General features: G+C 41.2%; 1 protein-coding gene across 1 annotated transcript in view; it reads right to left on the bottom strand.

The window, feature by feature from the left end:
• The window catches only part of CSMD1 (CUB and Sushi multiple domains 1), a 2,292,800-nt gene that overhangs the window by 371,983 nt on the left and 1,895,261 nt on the right, over window positions 1–25,556 (bottom strand). Inside the window, exons 28-30 of the mRNA XM_019488443.2 lie at window positions 24,868–25,006; window positions 18,200–18,387; window positions 15,217–15,411 (exon numbers count right to left, since the gene is read on the bottom strand). Coding sequence (XP_019343988.2) covers window positions 15,217–15,411; window positions 18,200–18,387; window positions 24,868–25,006 — 522 coding nt within the window. The remainder of the gene's footprint in view (window positions 1–15,216; window positions 15,412–18,199; window positions 18,388–24,867; window positions 25,007–25,556) is intronic.

A 25,556-nucleotide genomic window follows, 5' to 3' on the forward strand; every position in this document is an offset into this window, starting at 1 on the left:
TGGGGCAGAGATGCTGGACATCCAGGCAATAAAGAAGTATTTCTAAGGCATATCTGAAGTACACTGGTAAATATAGCATAACAAAGCAGTAATACGCTGACTCATATGGTTAGTAAAATACAGTAAAATCCCTATTTTTCAGCATTCTCCTAGCCAGCATACTATATTAAATGGCACTGCGACCCCACCAGTGTGCCGCCGCATCCACCACTCCGTACTGCTGCCACATGCAACCACCCCGCACTGCTGCCGCATCACCACCAGCTACCACCCCGCACTGCCTCCATGTTCAAGTCGCATGCAACCGACCCATGCTGCTGCTATCACTATCCACCAGCTTGTGTCACTGCCACTGCAGCGTCTAAGCCCCACCTTCAGCTCTAGTATTACTTGATAACTGGTGTTTTTACATTACTGGCATCTGGTATTCTCCTCTCATACCGGATAATGGAGATTATACTGTATTTCCTCTTTATTTGCGGTACCTGAAACCTTATGAAACACAGCATAGCAGCCCAATCTGTTCACGTATGCAGAACGTCATCAATTTTGGAAGATCACAGCCATGACACGATGTGCTATTTCCACTAAACCATATGATATGAAATGAAGCAGTTGTTGTACCAGGGTGTTAACCTTCATGTTCTTGTTTTCTATATAAACATTGAATGGTTTAGCCAACATACCTAATCAGAAAATAATTAGCTTAATTTTCTTACAGATAAGCACTTGAAGAAACACCATAACTACACACAGTATTAACCAGAAGCATAACCAGGGGTGGGTGAGCAGGATACCAGCCCCAGGTGCTGAGTTAGAGGTTGTGCCAAAATGGAGGCACCTGGAGCCCCTACCACAGCAGCTGCAGTGAGGCAGGGTATAGAGAGCTGGCCTCAGGAGCAGCTGCAGCCAGACGGGGTACAGGGAGCTGGCCAAGCAGCAGCAGCTGAGCTGAGATGAAACAAATCCTCTGGTAATCAGCCCCTCTTCTGGCACTCAGCACAACACCTACTCTTTGCCCCTTTACACATACCCCTCTTGCCTCACATCTCTGTCCAGAAAGCAAAAATTGCTAGGTAGACCTCTGATAAGGGGGTAAGAAAACTTATGTGCTTAATGGGTAAGAAAACTTGTGTGTTTTCAAATGAGCGTACCCAAAACATATTTAAGGCAGATGGCTCATTAACTGTAATAAACCACTCCCAAAAATGTAATTAATTCTTTGCCTTTTGGGGAAATATTTCTAAAGTAAGAGCAACAGGTAGCCACTGAATCTAGATCTAGACAATGCTGTGATAATTGGTAAATAAAAGCTTTTCTGACCCATGACAAATGATTTTCCAGTGCTATTATTTCAACTGTAGTTCTACAATAATCCTCACTTGTCAAAAACTGCAGGCACCTGTGGTTTCAGAACTGCTATGCAGAATTAAATATACCTTGGGGACAGCATTTTACAAACATTCTTCATTTTCAGAATACCACCACAAGAAATGGAATTAAAAGAAACATTAGAGAAGATTGTGGATTATTTTACACATTCTGAAATAGCTTTTTGTTTATTAACATGTATGTGAACAGTTGAGCAGAGAACCAGATCTTTTAATGTGTGCTCCTGGATGCAGCATGTACTATTGCTATTAGCTTCAAGTGTGTCATTTACTTCACTGAAACCGCTCATAATAGGAAATACCTTGTCCACTAATGTTTGAAGGTTATAATTCATTTTAGATGTTAAAATCAGTATGGGATAATCACTAACTGCAACTGTACATGTATGTAATATTATTCTACTCTATTCTTACACCTACAATAGTTTGACTCTTTGAGGCATTAGTAGTTCATTCTGAAACAAACTAGTAAAGCCTGTATCCATTTGAACTGTCTATTCAAATTCCTGGATGAGTAGAAAGCAAAATAGACTATAAATTGTAAGGTTGATTTCAAATTTGAAGGGTGACTAGCAGATGTTAAAAAAAATATATATATCAAAGAAAAAGAAGGAGCTAGGGGATGGCAAGTGGACAAATAGAAATTTAGGCAATGCCATTCTGAGAGCCACAGAATTACAAGAAAGTATCTCTTCCATTTATGATAATGCCATGTTAATTTGATTCCTTCTCAGGGAAATGAAGAAACTGCAGAGGAGTCTGCACCCAACTAAAGACTCTCCAGACATAGCAAGAAAAAGACCCAGCACAGGCCCAGAGCAGACACATGCCATTCCACCACGCTGAGGCTGTGTTGTATGCAGCAGCCACTCCAGGACTGTGGCAATTTTTCCAGCATGTGTCCTAGAGTGGCTGAGAGTCTGCCACATATAGCAAAACTCCAAAGTGGCCACTTGCCACTCCACTACTCAGAGGCCATGATGCATGCAGCAGCCACTCCAGGGCTACTCTGAGTCCCGCTATAGCAGGACTATGCCAGACGCAGCGCCCACTCCAGATTTTTCAGGAGAGACAATTGGTCTGGAATGAGGGACTTTTTTTTCAACCCAGTATGTTTCTTGGTTATGGTATGCACTGTTCTGGGTCCTACCTGGTGAACATGGCAGTGCACAGCCAATATATATAGCTACCAAATACCTGTCCCAGTCTGTCTCTTTCTATGCCAGTTCAAAGCACATAAAATGTTCCTTTTCCTGAACAAGGATCAAGCATTTACTCTTCTCACAGTGCACTATTACTTCTCATCCACTGCATTCTTCTTTATGACCCTACGCTGCATGGGCTTCAAAGAAGGTTTTTGAGGGGAGAGATTACATGGGCTTGGGCAGTCAATGCCTCCAGGATAAAGTCATAATTTGCAAGCTTAATCATATTATGCCATTAACATTTTTTCCCAAGCTGATCCTTCAATTGCATACATATGGAGGACTGTGATGGTAACTCTACAGAATTTCTTGTAAGTGCTTTTATTTTGTGGCCACAGACTTAAGTACCCTTTCAAGAACAGAGGGGTGGTTAGCCATCTTACTCTGAAGTCAAGGAATAATGTAGGTCAGGATGGCACCTGACAGACTAACAGGATCTGATGAAGTAGATTGTTGCCTATGAAAGCTCAAGCGTCTCTGAACTGGTTATTCTGTAATGTGGCACCCTGCCCTACCTCTTGACTTTCAAGAACCTCTAGGCTGCTAGTGGCCGCTCTATTCCCTCACAACAGGACAAGGCTTGGAAAGTTGAAAGGAGTGTAGTGAGTCTAATGGTAATGAGATACACCAGAGATCCTCTCCCTTCTTTCAGTCTGGGACGTCTGTTGAGTACATAACCGTTCTAGAGTTACTGGAATAGGAGGAGGTATTCTAGATAGTCAGCCTTCCCTAAAAGCCAAAGAATTATTCAGAAACCTTCTTACTGCTTTGCATATTTAACAGTGACATAATTAATCAGCTGCTGTGGACATCTGGCACATTTTGAACCTGCTAACCTAACCAAATGGCTAGAGTACCTGTTCCAGGAAAGATTTATAATCACCTCTCTGGGGTGGGTTAACAGCAGGAATAATACTGATAAGCTTCTTTTACGTCATTTTACAATTATTGCAGCCCCTCTCAACCCCAGGCAAGGTGCAAGTATGAAGTAGATAACACAGAAACTCCCCAATGCCCAGATCTGTCTCTGAAGCCATTTAGTATGGACAGCTTTCCCCCTGTATTAAAATACGGAAGTGCCATTGGCAGATGCTACCTCCCCAAGCACCTCACAGCCAAAATAACCACTCATTTACTCCTGAACCCACTACTGTGATGCTTAATACAATCTGAACAGCAAAACCCAGGCTCATAATTGGCTTTAAGCTTTGCAGTGCAGTCAAGAGGGGAATGAAGCCAAGCAGATGGCATGCAAAAAGCCAAAGAGGAAATGCAGTTGGAAGAAACAAAGCAGCAACAAAAAAACAACCCAGTATATGTTTTTGGGGGAGCTTTTTGCAAGCACTAGACAAGATGGAAAAGGGTTTATGAGGGTTCTTGCTAGGATCGGAAAGAAGGGCTGGTTTTTGCTGCTCCATTTGGTAGGGTCCAGAGTCAGGCGGTTGGCAAAACATTTTCTTGTGTGAGTCTCTATTGCAGTTTATGCCCTGTGCAGAAGCTGGCTAATCCCCACTGACTCCCTCTTCTCCAAGTTCACTTGTCTGTGGGATCACTGGTTTTCTAGTTATATCCTTCATGGATAATGTGGCAATAAAGCAAGTAAAACAAACTTAGGAAAGGATTTTTTTCAACAAAGCACTTCTCTCTAAAAAAAAGTGTAGCAGGTTTGCACAACTTTGATAAATAAACCCATATTTGATATAAGCCTGAGTCCTGTTTACAGTCAGTGGGTTTATGTAAGACAGGGTCTCTCTTTTTAATTTTTAATTTTTTTTTCTTGAGTTTGGTCTGCTTACATGTGGTGACGAAGTAGCTACCCTGCCAGCTCCCTGCTAGTCTGTGCTGTTTTCAGAATGGGATTGGGGAAAGGGAGCAAAAGGAGCTCATTCTAGGGGTTCCCCAACCAGCGCTGGAAGGTGGGTGAGTGAACTGAACCCTTCCCATCTCAGTGGGGTTCCAATATACTCATTCCACTCTCCTGTGGTGGCTGACAAAACCCCAGACTGAACTCCCTCTGCTCCCTTCCCCCCACTCCCACTCTGAAAACAGTGACAGTCTGGGAGGCAGTGAACACACAAGTTACAGAAGACGCTATGTTTTGAAATGTCTTCATCTCAACCCTCATGAAATGAGGGTTTAGATTTTTATCTAATCAGCCATTTCTGAAGCAGTCAGCAGCTGTGCACATGTGTTTGGTCATGGCTATAGACTGCTTTCTGCGGCCAGATTGGGTGAAAATTCTCATTTCTGTCTGTGCCTGCTATGTCTGCAGTGCAGAAATTCTACCTGGTCCTGACCAAATGGCTTCTGTATAGATTAGGTTGATCATGGAGAATTGTTCCAAGTCAGTGTTTGGCAATGGCTTCTTCCCATCAAGGAGACTCTCAATCTCTTAAAAATGCCCAACCACAAAATATGAGAGCTGTCCCAAATAGACTGACACTACTAGGACTTGATTAGTTTGCAAAGCCAAGTATATGTCTCAATACAAGATAGATGAAGGCTGTAATCAAGATTGCATTCAGCAAATAAAGTTCACAGTTTAAAAAAGACATTTGTTTACTTTGTCACATTGGAAATATCTGTATATTATAAAGTTCAAGGAAACACTGGATTAAAATGTATTTCTTGAGGATGTATACAGAGAGAAAAGGAAAGGACCAACCTGATATGACCAAGTAACTAAATCCTTGGATGATGGCGGATGTAGTCTTTCTGGACTTTAAGAAGGCCTTTGACACTGTCTCTCACACCATCCTCATCAATAAATTAAGCGACTGTGGCATTGATGCCTGCACAGTTGGATGGGTAAAAAATTGGCTGATGGCACACCCAGATAGTAGTGGTGGATGGGTTGTACTCAACCTGGTGAGATGTGAGCACGTGGGGTACCCCAGGGCTCGGTCCTCGGGCATGCACTGCTTAACATATTCATCAGCGACTTGGATGAGGGGTTGGAAAGCACACTGTCCAAGTTTGCTGATGACACTAAGATGTGGGGCGAGGTGGACACACTTGAAGGGAGAGAGAGGCTGCAAATAGATTTAGACAGACTACAAAAGTGGGCAGATGAGAATAGGATGGGGTTCAACGTAGACAAATGCAGGGTGCTGCACCTTGGGACAAGGAATCCACAGCATACATACAGGCTGGGGAGTTCCCTTCTTGAAAGCACAGAGGTGGAAAGGGATCCTGGAGTTATTATTGACTCCAAGATGAACATGAGCCACCAATGACAGACTGCAGCTAGCAAAGCCAGCCATACCTTGTCATGCATCCAAAGGTGCATCTCAAGCCAGTCCAGAGAGGTGATACTCCCCCTCTATGAGACTTTGGTCAGGCTGCAGTTGGAGTACTGCATCCAGTACTGGGCGCCGCACTTCAAAAGGGATGTGGCCAGCCTGGAGAGGGTTCAGAGGAGGGCCATCCACTTGGTGAGAGGGCAGCAGGACAGGCCCTGTGAGGAGAGACTGAGGGACCTGAACCTGTTCAGCCTCAGCAAGAGCAGGCTGAGGGGGGACCTGGTGGCTGCCTACAAGCTCATCAGGGGAGATCAACAGCAAATAGGCAGAGCCCTTTTCTCCCCAGCACCACCTGGGGTGACAAAGAGCAATGGTAATAAGCTGATGGAGAATAGGTTTAGGTTGGAGATCAGAAGGCAATATTTTACAGTTAGGGTGGCCAAAATCTGGAACCAACTTCCCAGGGAAGTGGTCCTCGCCCCTACCTTGGGCAAATTCAAGAGGGGGTTGGATGTTCACCTGTCTGGGGTCTTGTGAACCCAGCATTCATTCCTGGCTGTGGCCCGGGGTCAGGCTAGATGATCTGTTCAGGTCCCTCCTGACACTAGCTACAATGAAACTATGAAACTATGACTACACCTAAAACCTTGAAATGGGGCCTCTAAAAAAAATAAAGAAACAAATACTTTAATTATAGTTAGTCTAATTAGAAAACAAAGATGATCAGCTATGTGTAACTGTAGTCCTCCTGGTGCTTTGAGTTTGAACATAGAATAACAGAAAAAGCATGTACTTAGTCTTCAATTGGTTAAGGAAGTGATGCTCAACCCACAGCCTATGGGCCAGATGTGGCCCATAAAACCCATGTAAATTGCTTGTCATATCACTGGTATGAGTTCACAATCATATTAGCATTACTCCTGCAGGAAGTCTGTATGTGTAGTGAACTCTCTGAGCTCACCAGCACGCCAGTGGGGCTCTGAAGACCAAGGATGAATGCTGATACTTCATTCCCTCTTTTCCCTTGCTGCTGATTTCAGCAGGGAGGGTAGGGGGGAAGGAGGAGGAAGAGGCAGAGGGAGACTAATGGCAACAGCATTCACCCCTGTATTCCAGAGTTACAGGAAAGTGGTGGCTCTGGCCAGAGCCTGCACTGACATGCTAGTGAACTCAGATAAGTCACTGAGAATGAACTACACAGATGAAGGGGTGTATAGCTCCAACTGGGGTTGCCAACTCTGTTTGAATCTATTCCAGGAGGTTTCCAAAATGCTGAAGTGCCTGTGATACACAATGTAAATGTGCCCACATGCTTGCGTATATCAGTTATAGATTATGGTGTGTAGATTTTACATATAACATTTTAAAAACCCACTGGACTACTGTATAAATCGGTTTCAAAATTTAATATTTATTTTAATGAATGCCTTAATGCTTATCTCCTGGGTGAGTCTCAGCAGTCTCCTGGATATTTATATATAATTCCTGGAAACTGTAGGTTAATCCTGGAAGGTTGGCAACCCTACCTGCAACCCTCTCACCTCTCTGGCCATCAGCCCATTTCTGACTTAAAGACTGGGATGCTAGTAAAAAGGTTTGAGCACCACTGGTGTATGGTATTCACAAAACTTAGGTTACCTAAAGTTCAAAATATCACTGATGATCACACTAGTTAAAGAATTTCTGGAATTATTTTACAAGGAAACATGATAAACACTACTTTTGGATTGTGCTGAATTCTGGCTGGAATTAAACAAAAACATGTTCTGTAGGAATGAAAACAAGTACCTGTTTTAACAAACATTTCCTACATATATATACGCACTAGGGCTGCACAAATCTTTGGATGAGGATTTGATTCGGAGGAGATTAGGCCAGATTTGATGGCCCAATCTCCAAATCCTAATTGAATCAGGGGAGCAATTAAAAGATCCAAATCAATTCAAATCTCTCCGAATCTTCGGAAAAGATGAGTCGGGGCTTTTTTTTTCAAAGTGCTGAGAGCTGGGGTAGGCAGGGCATCCATTACCGGGCTGGGAGAGTGAGTGGGGGATGGGCCTGGGTGATTTGCCCAAATCAATTTGGGACAGTGATTCAAATCACCAGACCAAATCACTGTCCCCAACACTGGCCGAATCCGAAGCGAATAGTAGCCACTTCACGCAGCCACTTCCTATTTAATCTATATATATTCACCTGTCATATATATCAGGGGTGCTCAACCTTTTTGTTGGTGGGCTAGATGGGCAACGCCCCATTTATCCCTCTGGTGGTCCCAATCCAGCACTGGGGCCAGTGCAATGGGCATCATCTGGCCATGCAAAGGGGAGCACAGGCAGCCCAGCCTCTACCCAGCCCTGTGGGGGAAAGGGGCTGTGGCTTGGATTTACAGGGTGAGAACAGGTATGTAGCTTGGCCCTGTGGAGGGAAGGGTGTGGCCTGGCCCCAGTCCAGCCCCATGGGGGTAAGGGGAATGGCTGCAGGCCTTGGGTTTGGGAATTTTGCAGGGAAAAGGTGACTGCATTTATGTCCACTGCTCCCTCCACCAAATTTTCCACCTATAAAATCATGGCCAGTTATATCAAATATGAAGCTGGACTTAAAGTACAACTCATTTCCTTTTCTACTTTTTAGTCCAGTTTGATTTCAATTTAACAGCAGACCATGATGGTTCAAGAAACCTGACATCTATTCCCAGGCTCTCTATTAAATCTAAGACTTTCTTGCAGCTAAGACCTTTTCCCAATAAATAACAAAACTTGTTCTCTTTACATTTATAATGAAACTGCTGCATTTCATTTAACTTTGACCTGAGAACTACCAGCTACAGATGTTAAGAAAAAAAATGTCATACTAGGATGGATGGATACCTGGAAATAAGTTTTAAGATAAATTCCCTTTAGTCATCACATCCTTTTGACAAATTTGATTACCTGAACAGGTAGTTTTAATTTTCTTACAACAAAATCTAATTAAAATTGTAATTTTGAAATTTTATCGACTTCTGTGTTTTACCATAATCATAATTTCAGTTAAGGAAGTTTCTATCTCTATTCAGAAGCTTATTTTAACTTTATTTTACTACACAATCTGCAGCTGTTTAATAAATATTGCATCATTCATTAAAATCATCTCTTGCACGTGCTAGAAAAAATCTGCTTTTAAGCTTCACTAAAATTTGTACAGGGACTGTTTTTCACTGTACTAATATGCAAATTGTCAGTATTGTGTGCTATTGAACATATGGAATTTAGATTCCATAAGCATCCTAAAATAGATAGATCTTTTGAGGAAAATTTTATGTCATTGTAATTCTGTACATGATTTAATTAGAGAGGAAGAATGGTCCACTATCTGGAAACATGGGAGAGCGAGCTTCAATTTCCTGTTCTATTCTATATTTCCTGAACTACCTTGGGCAAGTTAATAGGGCCCAGATTGTTAAAAATAATAATTAGGTGCCTACATTACTAACAGATATTTAAAAAAAAAATCTAGGTACATAAGATCATTTCTACATTGTGCTGGATAGTGCTATAAAGTAGGGCTGTTATGTTTCAACTTCTGTTTTGCCATTTCAAAAGACAGTGTTTTGTTTTGTCATTTTGTTTCATTTCAAAGCACTGTTCCATTTCATTTAATTGAAATTGTTTTCTTGTTTTGACGAGTTTTGACATTTCGCTCATAGGCTATAATGGGGAATCATGAAAATGCCAATAACTTTGCCATTTCTTGTCCAATTCAGATGAAAATTGTAAGGAGGGCATACCCTACATAGGGCATGATGCTTGTCAAGTTTCAAGGAGATAGGTGCAAAGGTTTCTGGGAAACTGCACCTCAAACTGCTAAAAGCCAAACTTGTGTCACTTGCTGGCAGCCTCCTGTCATCCCGCGCTCAGATCTGGAGGCCCACCCCCCAGGAGGAGTCCAGCAGTGTTGGCAGGGCAGGCTGAGCTCTGTGAGGCTGGTGGAGCTGCTCAGAGTGCAGCCCTGGCTCTCCCCGCCTCCTGCCACTGGGCTGCACTCCAAGCAGCTCTGTCAGCCCCATGCAGCTCAGCACTGTGGTGGGAGGTGGTAGGATACCCAGTGGCAGAGCCACTTGGAGTGCAGCTCTGGCAAGCACAGCCCAGTGGCAGAAGGCTCTGCATCCCCACAGAACTGAACTTGGCAGTGGAGGAGAGCCAGTGGCCAGGGCTGCACTTCAAGCGGCTCCACCACTGGCTCTCCACTGCCTTCTGCCACCTCCTGCCTCCAGGCTTAGCTCCATGGGACTGTGGAGTCTCCAGCTGCTGGGCTGTGCTCACCAGGCTATGCTCCGAGAGGCTCTGCCACTGGCTTTCCTGCCACCTCCTGCTGCCAGGCTGAGCTCCTTGGGGCTGGCAGAGTTGCTTGGAGCACAGCCCTGGCTCCAAGCACAACCCTGGTGAGCACAGCCTGGTAGCTGGAGGCTCCACAGCCCCACAGAGCTGAGCCTGGTGGCAGGAGGCAGCAGGAGGCAGTGGAGAGCTGGTGTCAGAGCTGCTTGGAGCACAGCCCTGGCTCCAAGCGCAGCTCTGGCCATTGGCACTCCCCCACCTCCTGCCACCAGGCTCAGCTCCATGGGGCTGGCAGAGCCACTTGGAGTGCAGCCCAGTGGTGGGAAGCAGGGGAGAGCCAGAGCTGTACTCTGAGTGGCTCTGCCAGCCTCATGGAGTTTAGCCCAGAGGCAGGAGATCCAGTGATAGAGCAACTTGGAGCACGGCTCTGGTGAGCATAGCTTGGTGGCAGAAGGCTCTGAAGCCCCACGGAGCTTAGCCTGGGGTGGGAGGCAGGGTGGGAGGCAAGGGAGACTGGCCAGGGCTGCGCTCAGAGCCAGGGCTGCACTTGGAGCGGCTCCACCACTGGCTCTCCTGCCACCTCCCACCACCGGGCTGAGCTCTGTGGGGCTAGCGAAGCCACTCTGAGCACAGCCCTGGCTCTCCCCCGCCTCCCACCACCAGTCTGCTTTGAAACTCAAAACATTTCAAAACTTTCAAAACATTTTGAGTGCCCTCATTTAATTTCAAATCTGTATCCAAGTCTTTTGTTTCATTTCAATTTTGCTGTTTTGAGCTCGAAATGTATCAAAACAGCTTCAAAACAAAACACCCATCGGAATTTTGCACAGCCCTACTATAGAGCATATTCATAACAGAATATCCCACCCCCTAGGTTCCACTCTGCTTGCCAGTAAAATGCTGTGTATTTCCATTATTATTCTTATGAACATGTTTGAAATTGAGAGTGGTTCTGGGCATGTACCAAAAACTTGCTACATAACATACTTTAGCATACAGGCCAGGGGGGAAGGAACAAGTAGTCTGGATGTTTTTTCAGGGTTGCTCATCTGATAAAATGCAACCCTAGACATATTATGTACCTAATTTCACTTTTCTGGCACTTTTTTTTTTCCTTTAAGAAATCTGGTCCTTCCTTTCTCACTGGATAAATCCAATTTTGTAAAATGGAGATACAAGCAATTTCTTACCTCAGAAAGGTAGTGAGAATGAATATATTAAATATTGGAAGGCATTTAAGGAATTGACAAATATATGATTTCACTGTTTTTAAAGGGGTGGGATATGATAAAACTGTTTTATCAGCCTGCTCCGCACCTATGTAGTAAGTGAACTAAATTGTAGTAATTTACTCTGAATGAAATGGGGAATCATTTTTGTAAGTTAGAAGCAGACAGAAGAAACCACTGGCATGATGCAGCTGAATTTGGTGCAAGTGCCCCTATTATTTAAAGTAGTAAATTGCTTTATCTGTCCTTCAGACAACATAGCAATGGAATCTATATAAGCACCTTGAGAGTTTGTCAAATAAACCTTAAAAGGAATCATTTATGCTTAGAAAGGGCTTTTCACTTTTGTTTCCTGGTTTGTTTGTTAACATGTTAATAATACCTTCTAAACACATGACCCTTTTCCAATCCACGTTATTCATAACATTGAAATAAATCATAGGTTTAGAAAAGACTTAGAGGTCATCTATTAATGATATATTTCTGCTATACTGTTTACAATCAATCTAATTAGTTTTTAATATTGTTTTCATATTTTACAGAAATATTATGTCAATAATATTAATGACAAATGCATGAAACAATCATAGGAGATACAGTCAGTCCAGCAAGTCAAGCCTAAAAGAGAGAATGGAGGCATGAAGTACAAGCAGGAGGCAAGTACAAGCAGAAGGCACTAAGTCTTAATGGGGAAAATGGATTTTTAATGTGAACTGACTCAATATGAAATTAATAATGTTGGTCCAATAAACCAAAACATATCATTAGCAACCTTGGCTGAATATGAACCGGCAACCCAAACATGAACCATTTCAAATTACCCCCAGTGACCCAGTGTTTCATAACTCTAGTCTATGGTTTTCCTAGAAAAAGTATCCTAGGTTTGATCACTTTTGATAGTCTTGATATTTTGTAGCATTGCATTAAAAATTATGGTTAAGTCAAACATACTGGCACCAAGTCATTTAACAGCTCATTGAATGTACCTGACAAACATCATAATTTTAAAAAGAAAAAGGAAGAGATCTTGTGTTCCAAACAGAGTTGATAATGAAATACAAAATATCTCACTAGGTTACAGCTTTAGGACCAGTCTAGCATAGCACAGCACAGTAAAGGCTAAGGCAACAAATGAAGCGGCAAAAACTACTGAATGGATGGATGATTTTGTAAAGGGTAGCTGTACTGAACAGAGGCTGATAATTAATTACACATAAACAGGACAAAAATATTAATTTATTTTTAGTATAAAGGATCTTTAATTATAGATAAATATTACTACTGCCACTAATTGTTTATAATATAGTGTGCTTTTCCCTATTTGAGAAGCAGGGGAAAAAAACATCCAATTCTTAGAGATTATACAGCAGGGCTGGGCAATTATTTGGCTGGAGGGCCACTTAGGGAGTTTTAGTGAGCTGTTGTGGGCCTGAGGGGATGCTAACCCAACCCAGTTCACCTGGGGGGAGGGTCAGGGGAATTGATTGCAGATAATACCAAATTATGGGGAAAAGTAAACACACTAAAGGGTTGAGAATGAATCCAAGAGGATCTGGACAGGTTGGAAAAGTGAGCAGAATAGAATAGGGTGTAGTTCAACAAGGACAAGTGCAAAGTGTTGCACCTAGGGAAAAGGAATTACCAACATGCTTACAGGCTAGGGGAGGACCATCTCTGCAGCACAGCAGTGGAAAGGGATCTTAGAGTCACTGCTGACTCCAAGATGAACATGAGTCATCAACATGACGAAGTGATCAGTAAAGCTAGCTGCACTTTATCATGCATTAGCAGGTGCATGACAAACATGTCCAAGGAGGTGATACTTTCCCTTTATGCAGCATTGGTTAGACTGTAGTTGGAGTACTGTGTCCAGTTTTGGGCACCACACTTCAAGAGGGATGTAGACAACCTCGAGAAGGTTCAGAGGAGGGCCACTTGTATGGTTAGGAGCCCTCAGTCAAAGCCATATGGGGAGAGATTGGGGGCCCTGGATCTCTTCAGCCTCCACAAGAGAAGGCTGAGAGTTGATCTTATGGCCGCCTACAAATTCTTCGGGGGGGGGGGGGTGACAGCACGGAATAGGATATGATCTACCAGGACACCCCTTGGAGTAACTAGGGACAATGGCCACAAACTGATGGACAGAAGATTTAGGTTAGACATCAGGAAGAACTTCGTTACAGTAAGAGTTGACGAAATCTGGAATGGGCTTCCAAGGGAGGTGGTGGTCTCCCCTACCTTGGAGGTCTTTAAAAGGAGGCCAGACGTACACCTGGCTGGGGTCATCTGACCCCAGGGCTCTTTCCTGCCCAGGGCAGGAGGTCAGACTCAATGATCTGCTAAGTTCTCTTCCATCCCAAACATCTATGAGTCTATGATCACAGTATGGTTGGGGGGGAGGGATTGATCCTATCTGGTCCAGGCCCATATGCCCTGCACCTACTGTCAGGAGCACCAGACAGAGTGGGCAGGCAGGCAGGTGGGTGCAGTCTCCATGGAGACCAGCCTGGGAATCCCACAGGCAGGGCACACTTGGCTGGGTGGATAGGACATGGCCACAGGCAAGTGGGGAGTGGTGTCCAGAACTGGGATGGGTGTGTGAGGCCAGGGCTAGAGCTAGGGCTGGGGCCAGGATTACAGGGCAGTGGCAGCATGGTGCCATTTGGGGAGTGGATTGTGGATTGTAGCTCTGCACCAGGCCCAGGACCTGTGCTGTCACCACCAGGCAATCTCGGCCCTGGCCCTAGCTCCGTCCACCCATCCCACTCCTGGATGCTGCTCCCCACCTGCCTGCAGCCCCATTCTAACTGCCTGGACAAGGGTGCCATGCCCATGGGATCCCAGGTTGATCTCCATAGAGACACCACCCACCCATTCCATCCAGTGCTCCCAGTGGCAGGTGCAGGGTGGACGGACCTGGGTTCCTGGGCAGTAGTGTCTGATGGATGCAGTGACACTAGTGGTAGCAGCACCTGGAAGGAACTTCCACTTCTAGGGCTGCTGGAAAGTGAAGTCCAGCTACCACACTGGCCCCCACCCTGCTGTGCCCCTTTCGGACTGGCTACATATGCCACGGCCTGGGCTGCCCCCCCATGCCTAGGATGGATGGGGCTGAGGGACCTGCTATGGGCTCGATAAAATCCTTTGGCAGGCTAGATCTGGCCCATGGACTGTATTTTGCCCACTCCAGTTCTGCAACACTTGAAGTATTAGAAGACGGTTACCTTATCCCCCCTCAGTTTTTCTTTTCCAGAGTAAAAACTGTTTTTTCAGCTTTGTGATAAAGAGAACAAGGCGAACAAAAGGAAGCAATAAGACAAGTTATGTTATTAACACTTGATAGCTGTTATTTACTTGAAATTAATTGCTAGTCTCTTGTCTAGTATAATATTCAGTGGACACTTTATCATCTACCAAATCACTTATTCTATGACCCATAGGAAGAAAAAGATAGGATGTTTTATATATATATATATATGATTTAATTTTTAGGTATAGTGGGCACAGTTTAATGTTTTACTAATGTTTTACTATATATATATATATATATATACACACACACACTATATACTATATATATATAGTAACAAATGGAAACATTAAATTGTGCCCACTATACCTAAAAATTAAATCATTTTAAAGAATGAATGAATTAGTACATGAGCACCCAACCATTTGGATTATAATAGTTTTAAATAAGAAAGCATTATATTAATTAGATATGCATTTGGAAACAGCAGTAAATAACTTGTAGGATTTAGACCTGCCCTCTCTGAATTTCCACACTGCACAGAAAAAAAAAAGGAACGAACACTTTTGCATGCAATACATACCATTACAAGATGGCAATGCTCTGTTCCATGCTGGTTTTCCATCAATGCCAATCACACATGTTATAGTAGAGGGATCAATAATCTTATATCCGGAATCACATTGATAGGTAATAGTTGATCCAAGTTTGAAATCTGTTCCAATTCTTGTTCCATTCATTATGTTTCCTGGGTCAAAACAAGCTTCTCGTGGTTTTTCTGTTAAAAGTGGATATGAATTAAAAAAGCACTCTCAGTGCGATAATCCTTGCAGAAAAAAAATACATTTGACAATCTGCAGGGGTTTGTTTTTATTATATTGACTTTACAATCATGTAATTAAAATATGCTTCTATATTTAAAAAATGGTTATAGGGATATTGATGCTTTCCAAAGATTATCTGCCTATCCAAGAAAATTACACCTATATCTTTTTGCATCATGTTAAGAAAATGTACCTCCAAGATTAAACTTCTTCAGTTTTGCTCTATTTATTTATTTTTAACTACATAAAAGCTATGTGACTTTACCATATTCCAGTAAAGTAAAAGAAATGCCTGTCATTTCTACAATCCTCAATTTTACATTTATACTTTCTACTAAAAGCCAAAGAATTTCATGGGCTTTCCCATTATCCAATTAGAAAGATACTAAGGCTGGGAAGATATACGGTATTTTTCCCTGGAAAAATTGTGCCTGTGTTTGTCCTGAAACAAAAATATCTCCTGACTGATGTGTAAACACATCATCCTTCTAATCAGGGTTTAGGGAGCATCATGATTTAGTGATGCTTTTCTAACATTGATTCAATGCTGTAATCCCAGGATAAATGTACAGACATATTTTGCAATATCCTCTGATAAACTTTTACTACTGCTCCTCTGGGAAACATTTTTAGGATTTATCCTGGAAAAGCAGACATGGATGTCTGTACAAATGCACTCATTCTTGGGATAAAATACCTTATCCTAAGATAACCGTGATGTCTATTTGCACAGACAGATATAACATCATGACTTTAGAATAAACTTTTGTTGGTTTCTTCTTTTCTTCTTCAGATTTACAAGTCTAATAGTAGTATGATTAATTTAAGATGTCGTTTCATCAATTAAAACTGAGACCATTAATTAAAAGGTCATCAAAATATGTAGTGCAGTATATCAAAGAGCTATATATTTAGTGTAAGACAAGAGTTATGAATCCTGTGTCACAGGAACCAAGATTTCACTCATTGTTTTTGAAAACTAGCTAATGCAAACTAATGGACAAGAGGAGAGGAATCAGGATGTCACATATCACTGGTTTCCACAGCCATGAAATACCCCAGAAGCTGGAGAGTTTCATCAGCTATTATTCTAGAACAAATCCTTACCACATTTTACATGCTAATGTTTCAGCATCAATAATTCTTAAAGAATGAATAGGCAATATTAGGTTTGATGTTGAATTCATTCTTTGGTTTATAATATTCATTAGTAAAACAAGATAGTATTTTAGAATGTGAACTTTTTTATGTACACTTATAACGTGAAGCATACATCTATAGCATAACTATATGTAATGCATAACTAAAAATAAAAAAGAAATTGTGTATGACTTACACATGAACACTTGTATATGCTATTGGAAAATGAATTTTCATCTCCTTTCTTTTTCCTGACTTCCCCATTTCCCTTCCTTACAAATCAGCAAGGTTTCCTCCCTAGAATAAATTGCATTCTACTTTTGTTTACATTATATTTCAAATTCAGTTGTGATAGAAAAGGCCAGGTTTCCCTCTACAAACAATGTAAATGCAAATATGACAATTACACTGGGAAGAAGAGCCTTGTTGGCCTGCAGGGAAAAGTATGAGGACAGAAAGTAGTTAGGAGATGAGTACAAGGGAACTTTAATATTTCTTTTTAAGCTCCTTCACTTTTAGTAGTTTGACATTTTCATATTCTTTGAGTTTTATTTGTTTCTCCTTTCTTTCATGCGTATTATGGAGGTTTTATCCAATTGAAGGTGACAAAAAGCTGAGACAATATTTTTTCTACTGACAAAAAGTTTGAAAAAACTGACCACAGATGACAGTCTCAGCAGAGAATCAGGAACTAAGCAAAGTAACTGGTAAATTTGGGGTAGGGTGACTGAAAAATAATTAGCAAGCGATTATGCCTCTGAACTCTGAGTGGCTAATAATGGGTGCCAGCCTAAGTATAAGAAGTCATTTGTTGAATAGTTATTGATATACGTGTATGCAAATCACCCCAAAATCACTCACTGTGAAGTGGTTGGGGGGAAAAATATTGTTATGGATATAAGTAAATATACAGAATCCATGAATGCTAATTGAATGAGACAATTCCATTATTGTATAACCTCCTTCAAACATTATTTCCTTTTTTTTTTTAACTTATACCCTCCATTCTCCTCTAAGAAGATAAGAATGTACAGGAATGTCACAAAAGAGAAAGATAAAATGCATTTTCATGTATCTATTCAGCATATATTTGCTGAAAAGAATTTTTACAAAAAAAAGTGAGTGAAAAACAGGAAGGTGAAACTCTGTAGAACGAAATACTTGCCAGCCTCCACTTATAGACCAAGTTTCTTGAAATATATTTAAAAGAGAATTTGATGTATAATATGTTGTTTTACATAGAAAATTTTAAGATGGCTGATTTTGAGTGATACATAGCAAAACTCAGATTATCAGTTAAACGTATAATATCAATATGTTAAAGGTTAACAGCAATAGAGAAACACTGTTAATGACCTAAAGTATATTTATGCACTATCTGACAAGTATATGAAATGCAAGCCTAGATAGATATCTCTCTCTCTCTCTCTCTCTCTTTATAGATATATATATCTATAAATTCTAAAATCTTGATTTAGGATTTATTATATTTTATATATATAGCTATATATATCTACATAAAGCTATATATATAATATAATAAATCCTAAATGAAGATTTTTTTTCTTTTCTGTGTAGGACATATTATCTTGACAACATTACCTTTATATTCAATGGCAAATCCTGACATGCCAACAGAGGCATCACTTCGAAATGCAAGAAATAGGCTATTACTACTGCTCTCAATTCTTTCAGGTGCCTGGGAGCCTTGAAAACTTCCAATTAGAGGACTGTTGGAATCTTCCCCTTCATAAATATGCAGAAAATCATAACTGGGCTCCATACTGAAACTGAAATAAAAGAAAAAAGAGAATTGCAATGCTGTTGTTTTTAAAGTATAACTACATCAGTTCTGTAGTTGTCTTCTACCTAAGATGTCATCCTACTCACAAGAAAAGGTCTTTAAAAATACAAGGGATAGGGATATCTTAAAATCGAAATTCTACATGCCTTGTAAATACTGATCAATCAAGAATTTAATAGTGATAGAATTTTAACCGAAGCATTCTATCATGTAAAGTGCAGTCATGCTATAAAACTTATTTTTATTTCTACACAAATAAATTGTAGAAGTACAATACTACATATTACTATTATATTAATGATAGGATCTGTGCAGTATATCAAGAAAGACAACACTACTACTTTAAAAAAAAAGGTTGTGCAGGTCCACTAGGCTCCTGGCTGATATTAATTTAATTACATTATGGGATCTGAGCTCTTTTATCCCAGAACTCAATAATTATGTGTCCTGCCATGCCAGGTGTTCACAGTATAGCATGGCAGGATAAACAATCATTGGGATATGGGACAACATTCCTCATATCCCATTGACATTCTACCAGGGCATGCACCAAATTTTTCCTAATATTTCATCTAAACTTCCCTTGCTGTGTCTTAAGTTCATTGCTCCTTGTTCTGTCATCTGCCACCACTGAGAACAACCTATCACTATTTCATTACACATTATTCAAGTGAAAGCGAAATCAGACCAACAAGTCAAACTGCAGGCAGCATATGTTATTAATGAAAATATAGAAATAGGTCACGAATAGGTGTTCATTTCCAGAGGTAGAAATTTCTGCAAAATTTCCTCTGCTAGAAGTCTGTCAAGAAGAGGGAGTACAGGCATTCAGCTTGCAACTACTCCCTCTCTTCCCTGGCACCTGACCAGGGTGCTCCTGGTCTGGGGAAGGCAAGGGGACCAGTGGCTCTTCCACATTACCACCACATTGGGTATGTCTACATGAGCATTTATACCAGCTTAAAATTTACTGCGTTGTAAGAAGGAATAGGCCACCATTTACACGTGCAGCCATTAAAGCGCATTAATGCTGTGTGTGGACTGATGTGGAACTAAAGTTAGTCCACACACACAGGGTTACTGAACAGTAAGGCATCTACATGTGCATTACTGTGTAGTAACTAACTGGGTGTAAATGTGATACCCTCTATGATGCAGATACCAAATTTACACTCAAGTCAGAGTAAGTCACCATATTTACTGTGCAGTATGGGCAGGCATGTGTAGATACATGCCTGTACTGCACATTAATTTTGGTTACTGCACAGTAAATGTACATATGTAGACACAGCCATTGTATAGGAAACCTACCTGCTGCCACAGCTGCATTCACTCCACCAGCTTTCATCCTAAATATACCACCAGATCCATTGTCTACAAACAAGTTCTACATTACAACCAGATCTGCTGTGACCCCACTGATAAACACCTTAAGGATCTAGAGCAGAGATTCCTACAATTACAAAACAATCCAAAAACAAATCCCAGATTCAGGCCTTGCTCCAACCTTTTATATCAACCCTGGAGCAAGGACAACAGAATCCCTCTGATTGTCATCTACATCTTGAATACCTAAGATGTCACTAATGACATCCAACCCCTCCTGGAAAAGGATGATTGTCCCAAGGCAGCCTTTAGTGACAAATCTGTGTTGGTAGCCCTTCCCCACCCCGCTCTCCCTGAATGTCAAATAACATCTGTCAAACAACAGATTAACAAATTCCTATCCTCATGGAGGCACCAGTCTTTGCAATAGATCCAAATGCCTGCCATGTCCCCGTACCATCACTGTACCTAATAACAAGGAGTACAATATCCAAGATTACGTCCCTTACAACTATACCATCATCATATATGTCATCACCTGCTTACAATACCATTCTGCTGTCTACATTAGGCAGACAGGGTGATCTCTATGTATAAAAATGAATGACATCAGCTGACATCAGTTGCAGAAAGACACAAAAGCCTGTGGTAGAACACTTTGCCCTCCCTGGACCCTCCCTCACTTACCTCAGGATTGATTTTTCTCAGTAAAAAATAAAGTATAATAAAAAATGTAATAAAAACTAGTTTGAATGGGAAACTGAAGAACAAGAAATCCACAAACTGAACTCTGCTAAGTATGATTTAAACCAGGACTATGGGTTCTTATCTCATTGCTGGGATTAATTTTTGTGCCCCCTTTATTCCTATGGGTTTAATGCTCATTTGCTTTTCTCTCCTAGCACTGCCTTCCTCCCCCTATCTTTCTCTCTATCTTCTCATCACTTGTATTTTGTATTCTAATTTCTCTCTACTTAGATTCTGCTTTCTGCATTTCCTTTTCACAGCATCTGCTGAAGTGAACTTTGGTGCACGAAAGCTAGCACTCCATACATTTATCTTATTTAGTTAGTCTATAAACATGCAAATCTACCCTGCCTTCCGATTGACTTCAAACTAACATGGCTAACTACCTCTCTCTACTCCACTCTTCCCAATCCCCAAGAAGAGTGGGGCAGCAATCTCCAGTGTGCAGTTGAGGGAGAAGCAGGGAAAATCCCCCAGCCCATTCCCCAAACTAGGGACTGCCTGGTATGAGGAAGAGGCAGGGAGCATCAGTGACTGCTCCCAACCCACTCCCTGACACCACCTGGTACAGGACAGAAGGGAAGCCCAACAGAACAAAGCCCCTGAGCCTGGTCCCTAGACCAGGCAGTCTCTGGTGCAAACATTCCTTCTTGTAAGAGAGTTCCTCTTGCAAGGCAGATCTTCCAGATGCCAACAGGAAAAGACATAACACACGAGAGAAGCAAAATAAGCCAAACCTTCAAATTATCTAAAACCTGTGCTACACCACTGATATTAGTATTCAAATAAAGACTTGGTTTTCAGATGTACATTGCTATAAAATAGTTATATTTATTTAACCGTTTAAATAAAATTATGAATTATTTCAAGGAAACATTGTTTTGAGTCTTCCACTTTGTGATTAATATAATGACATATACATTAATATGGCTTTCCCAGTTTATTATCTAGTTTAATCTTAAATATATTTCAGGTGGGGGTTAAAGATATTTTTGATTAGCTAATTTGCTCCCATCTGCCACATGTGTATACTTATACTAAACTGAAAAGTTATAGATAAGCCACCAGCAACCACACCTAGGTACAGTTTAGACGTTCACTACTATCAGAAGAGATCATAATGATGTTTTTTGAACATTACAATATATATGTAAATCCTCCCTATTCCATGGACCATTGATGTAAGACAACAAAGACCTCTCTTCCCTTTCAAAGCAAGCAACATGCATGTAAAATAGATCTATATAAGTAGCAGCCTCATATTCCAGTTGATAAAGCTATTAGATATGTATAGCAATGACATTTTGAAAGCTCTGAATATAACTTTGCTTTACAAAGGGATTGCTGGCTTTTTTTGCCAAATGAGAAAGACGGCAAATGTATGTTTTAATAAATATATATTTTAAAGTGCAAAGTATGTAATAAAAAGCTTTGATTCATATTTTGCTCAATATTATACATTTCCTAATGTTGTTGTCATATAAATTAAACAAGAAACAGGGTGTGTCTGTGGGTGTTTTTACAAGTGCTCCAGGGGTGGGAGGGTGCCTTAATTAGAGTGGCTTTTAGAGCCACTCTAATTAAAGAGCCCAGAGCATCTCCTGTATCCATGTCCCTGTGCTTCAGAATGGAGGTGGAGGCACTTTATCTAATGCTCATTAAATGTGTGTGGGGGCTGGCTGAAGTGCAGTAATTACCAGGCTCCAGCAGACTTGATTAATCAAGTATTTATATGCTGTAATTACAGTACATCAGAGAAACCTCCTGGCTCATGTACAGGCACCCTACATGTCCAATTAATGTGTTTTAGGTAGTGTGCATTAAATCATAATAATGGAGGTAAATAGTACCTCCATTGTGAGGTACTAGAAAAAGGTGCATTCGCCTATTTTAACACTCACTAGCTAAAGAGCATGGCTTTTGGGTGATGCTTTAATGATCATTAAAATAGGCTAATGCACATTAAAGAACACATGTAGATGTACCCACAGGCACCAGTTTTACTTATTTTAATTATATATTTAATATATTTTTCACTTGCATGGCTTAGATTTTATTTTGGCTAAAAAGGGAACTAAGAGACATGTAAATGTAGCCTTTACCAAGATTTGCTTTTCCTACGTGTCCTTGTTAGAATATGCTTATAGCACAATTTGTCTTCCTAATTTGCCCTTTAATTTCATTTATTTTGTCCCTGTTAGTCTTCCTTCCATACATGACCCATTGTCTAAAGGGAGAATACTGCTCCTAGAAAAAGATAATAATACTGTGAGCTGTCTTCTTGAACCAAAAACAGCATCTTCTATATGAAGTATCTCCAATTGTCACATGGCACTAAAATGTGCCTGCTCCTTTAAGGGCAGAAGCAGCTTAAGCAGGCAGCCCTGCAGACCAGGCACAGCTCCATAGCTACAGGTTGCCTGAGCAACAGGTTAATGAGGTAATTAGCCCAGGCAGTCAGCTGACTGGAAGGAGGCAGGTCTCTGGGAACATATAAGCTCATGGCTGGGGCTGGCAGAATTCACTCTCTCTGGAGACTGCCAGCGGAAGGAGCTACCTAAAGACATGGTCTGCTGCCTACAAGAGCAGTAAGGCTCCAGGAGCCCAGAAGATACCCAGGGCTGGGAGACACCTGTCCTAGGGGTAGAAGTTTGCCTTCTTAAAGGGGCGGAGCATAGTCTTCATTGCTATTGTTCTGTCATAGCCCAGGGGCTTATGTGTGTGTTATTGTTTGTACTGGAGGTTTGGGATGAGGCTGTAAGGGGAGGTATGGAGGCCTCATTAGTGCCCAGAGGGACGTAGCTACTCAAGAGGCTGGGGGACCTGGTGCCAGAGGGGCGCAGCCACATAGGGCTAGAAGACCCGGTGCCAGAGGGATGCAGTCAGGCAGGGGCTAGGGGCCCAGTGACTGGAAGAAACCGATTGGAGCTAGTGCCTCAAAGCCCAGTCTGACACAATGGGCCTAGGCTAGAAGGTCTAGCCAGATTAAAGGGGTGGAGGCTGAGTAGGCTGAAGTCCCAACAGAGGAAACAACATCCATGTAACACCCGTGAGGCATGAGGCATGTTGTATGGGAGATTTAGAGCCATGCAATTAGCCCATAAGGTTTGAGGTGCCCCATTCAGTACAGTACTAGACTGAAATCCAGCAAAGGGCCCAAGGATGAGTGAGTTCTTATGGGGTTCAGCAGACTGGGGCCACAAGAAGGCCTGTAGGCAGCCCCCCGACTCATTTTTTTTTACTATCAAGATGTGGCACATGAGACAAGAGGGTGCCCTCGGGGTGGAGCTGGCACAGTTGCAAAGCCACTAGGGGCATCACCACCACCCCTTGGGACCTCAACCCATGACAGTAATGATATTGGAAACAAGATTATTGTGGCCATATCTTCTCTACAAAAGATATTTTACTAATCCTTTGAATTGTCTATGTGAATGTTTTTTTTTTCTTACAAAACCTACAAAACATGATAATAAAACATTTGATATTTTTAAGTTACTTATCTTTCAATACACTTCAAGTAAATAAAAAGAGTTCTGATCACTTTTGTATAAGCAGCATACAGATGAAAGCAACAAGGTGCCAAAAAAGTCCAACTTACACTGAAAATAATAAAAAAGGAAGGACCATCAGTATCTTGCCTATGCACTAGACTGCCCATAGGGAAAGCTAATAAATAACAGAATGATTCCTTAGTTTTAACAGATTCTTCCAGACAAATATGTAAGGTTAAGTTTAAACCTTAGATTGAAAGAATGCCTACTAGATGTTTATACAGTATCATCTTCAGAATAATTAACTTATCTTTTTTTCTTCCAAGTGGACATTAAATAATTTTAAAGACTCTTGTTAAAGGTTTGATTTTATTTAATCAATTTATTCAAACTTACCTTTTTGGTTCTAGCAAATCATCAATTCCTTAATGATAATTCACTTTCATTCTAGCCTTGAAACTTCACCAGACAAGAAATTGTATGTTGATAGATTAGGTATCACAAAATGCATATATTATATTAATAAGACAATGAGATACATTTATTTAAATCTCTCAGGGTAGTTATATTCCCCATGAATACAGAGAGCCATCTCTCTCCATTTTTCAATGGTTAGACACATAATGGAAGTAAAATGTATGTTTAGGGCATAAAACCTCATAAGTCACATATGGCTTTTCTGTTCAAATTACGTATTTGGCATCAGAAAGTGCTATACAGTTAAATAAGTTATTTTCTTTTATGTTATTCTGAAGCAATGATATAGTAGGGATTAGATACATGCTCTAGGGCTTAGCTAGGAAATGTAATTAGGAACTCTATGAAATGATAAATGATGTAATTTTTAGATGTGACATTTAAAAACCTGTTACACAGAGGCGTTCCTCTAGAAATGGTACCTTTTGAATATCAAGGCAATGACAAAGTCAGGGTTTACTTTTATTCTCCAGTCACATTCCTTCCCAGGAGGATATGGCTGTGGGTAGTTAGGTGATAAAATAACACCCGCTGGGCCTGTCAGGTTCCCTCCACATGCAGCTGTCACAACACAGAAAGAAAAAGTAAGTGGTCACGTGTTTGACTGAAAAATGAGGGAAGAACAGTTAAGATAAAACAAATTGACTTTTATAATTTACTTTTTTAAATCAGCTATTATATTTCTAGCTAATCTTTTTTTCCCCCCTTTTGCAGTCTCACAAACAAATCCCATACACTTGAAACAACTGATCCCATTTTATACATTTATTTCAATTATCCAAAAGTCTGAAATTCCAACTGGTATGAGCCATGGATTCCCTTTCTTATTTAATTTCAGCTCCATTGCATTGAAAACATGTCCTATTTACCAGTGGCTCAGCAAGATTTTTCAGTACCTGGGGCAGAGATAGGGGGAACAGAATCTTACCTTTCCCTGCTCTCTGTGCTTGGGTGGCAGCTGTTACACCTCTTGTAGTGGCATGGGCTTACACTTCTCTACCTGAGAGGTGGCTTCACCATATGCCCATGCGGCAACCCAGCTGGTATGGACTCCCTAGAGCTGATCTTGGTACACCATTCACTCCCTTCCCCCACAATCCCCCAATATGCT

Source organism: Alligator mississippiensis, chromosome 1 (assembly GCF_030867095.1).
Source record: "Alligator mississippiensis isolate rAllMis1 chromosome 1, rAllMis1, whole genome shotgun sequence".
In the NCBI taxonomy this organism is placed as follows: Eukaryota; Metazoa; Chordata; order Crocodylia; family Alligatoridae; genus Alligator; species Alligator mississippiensis.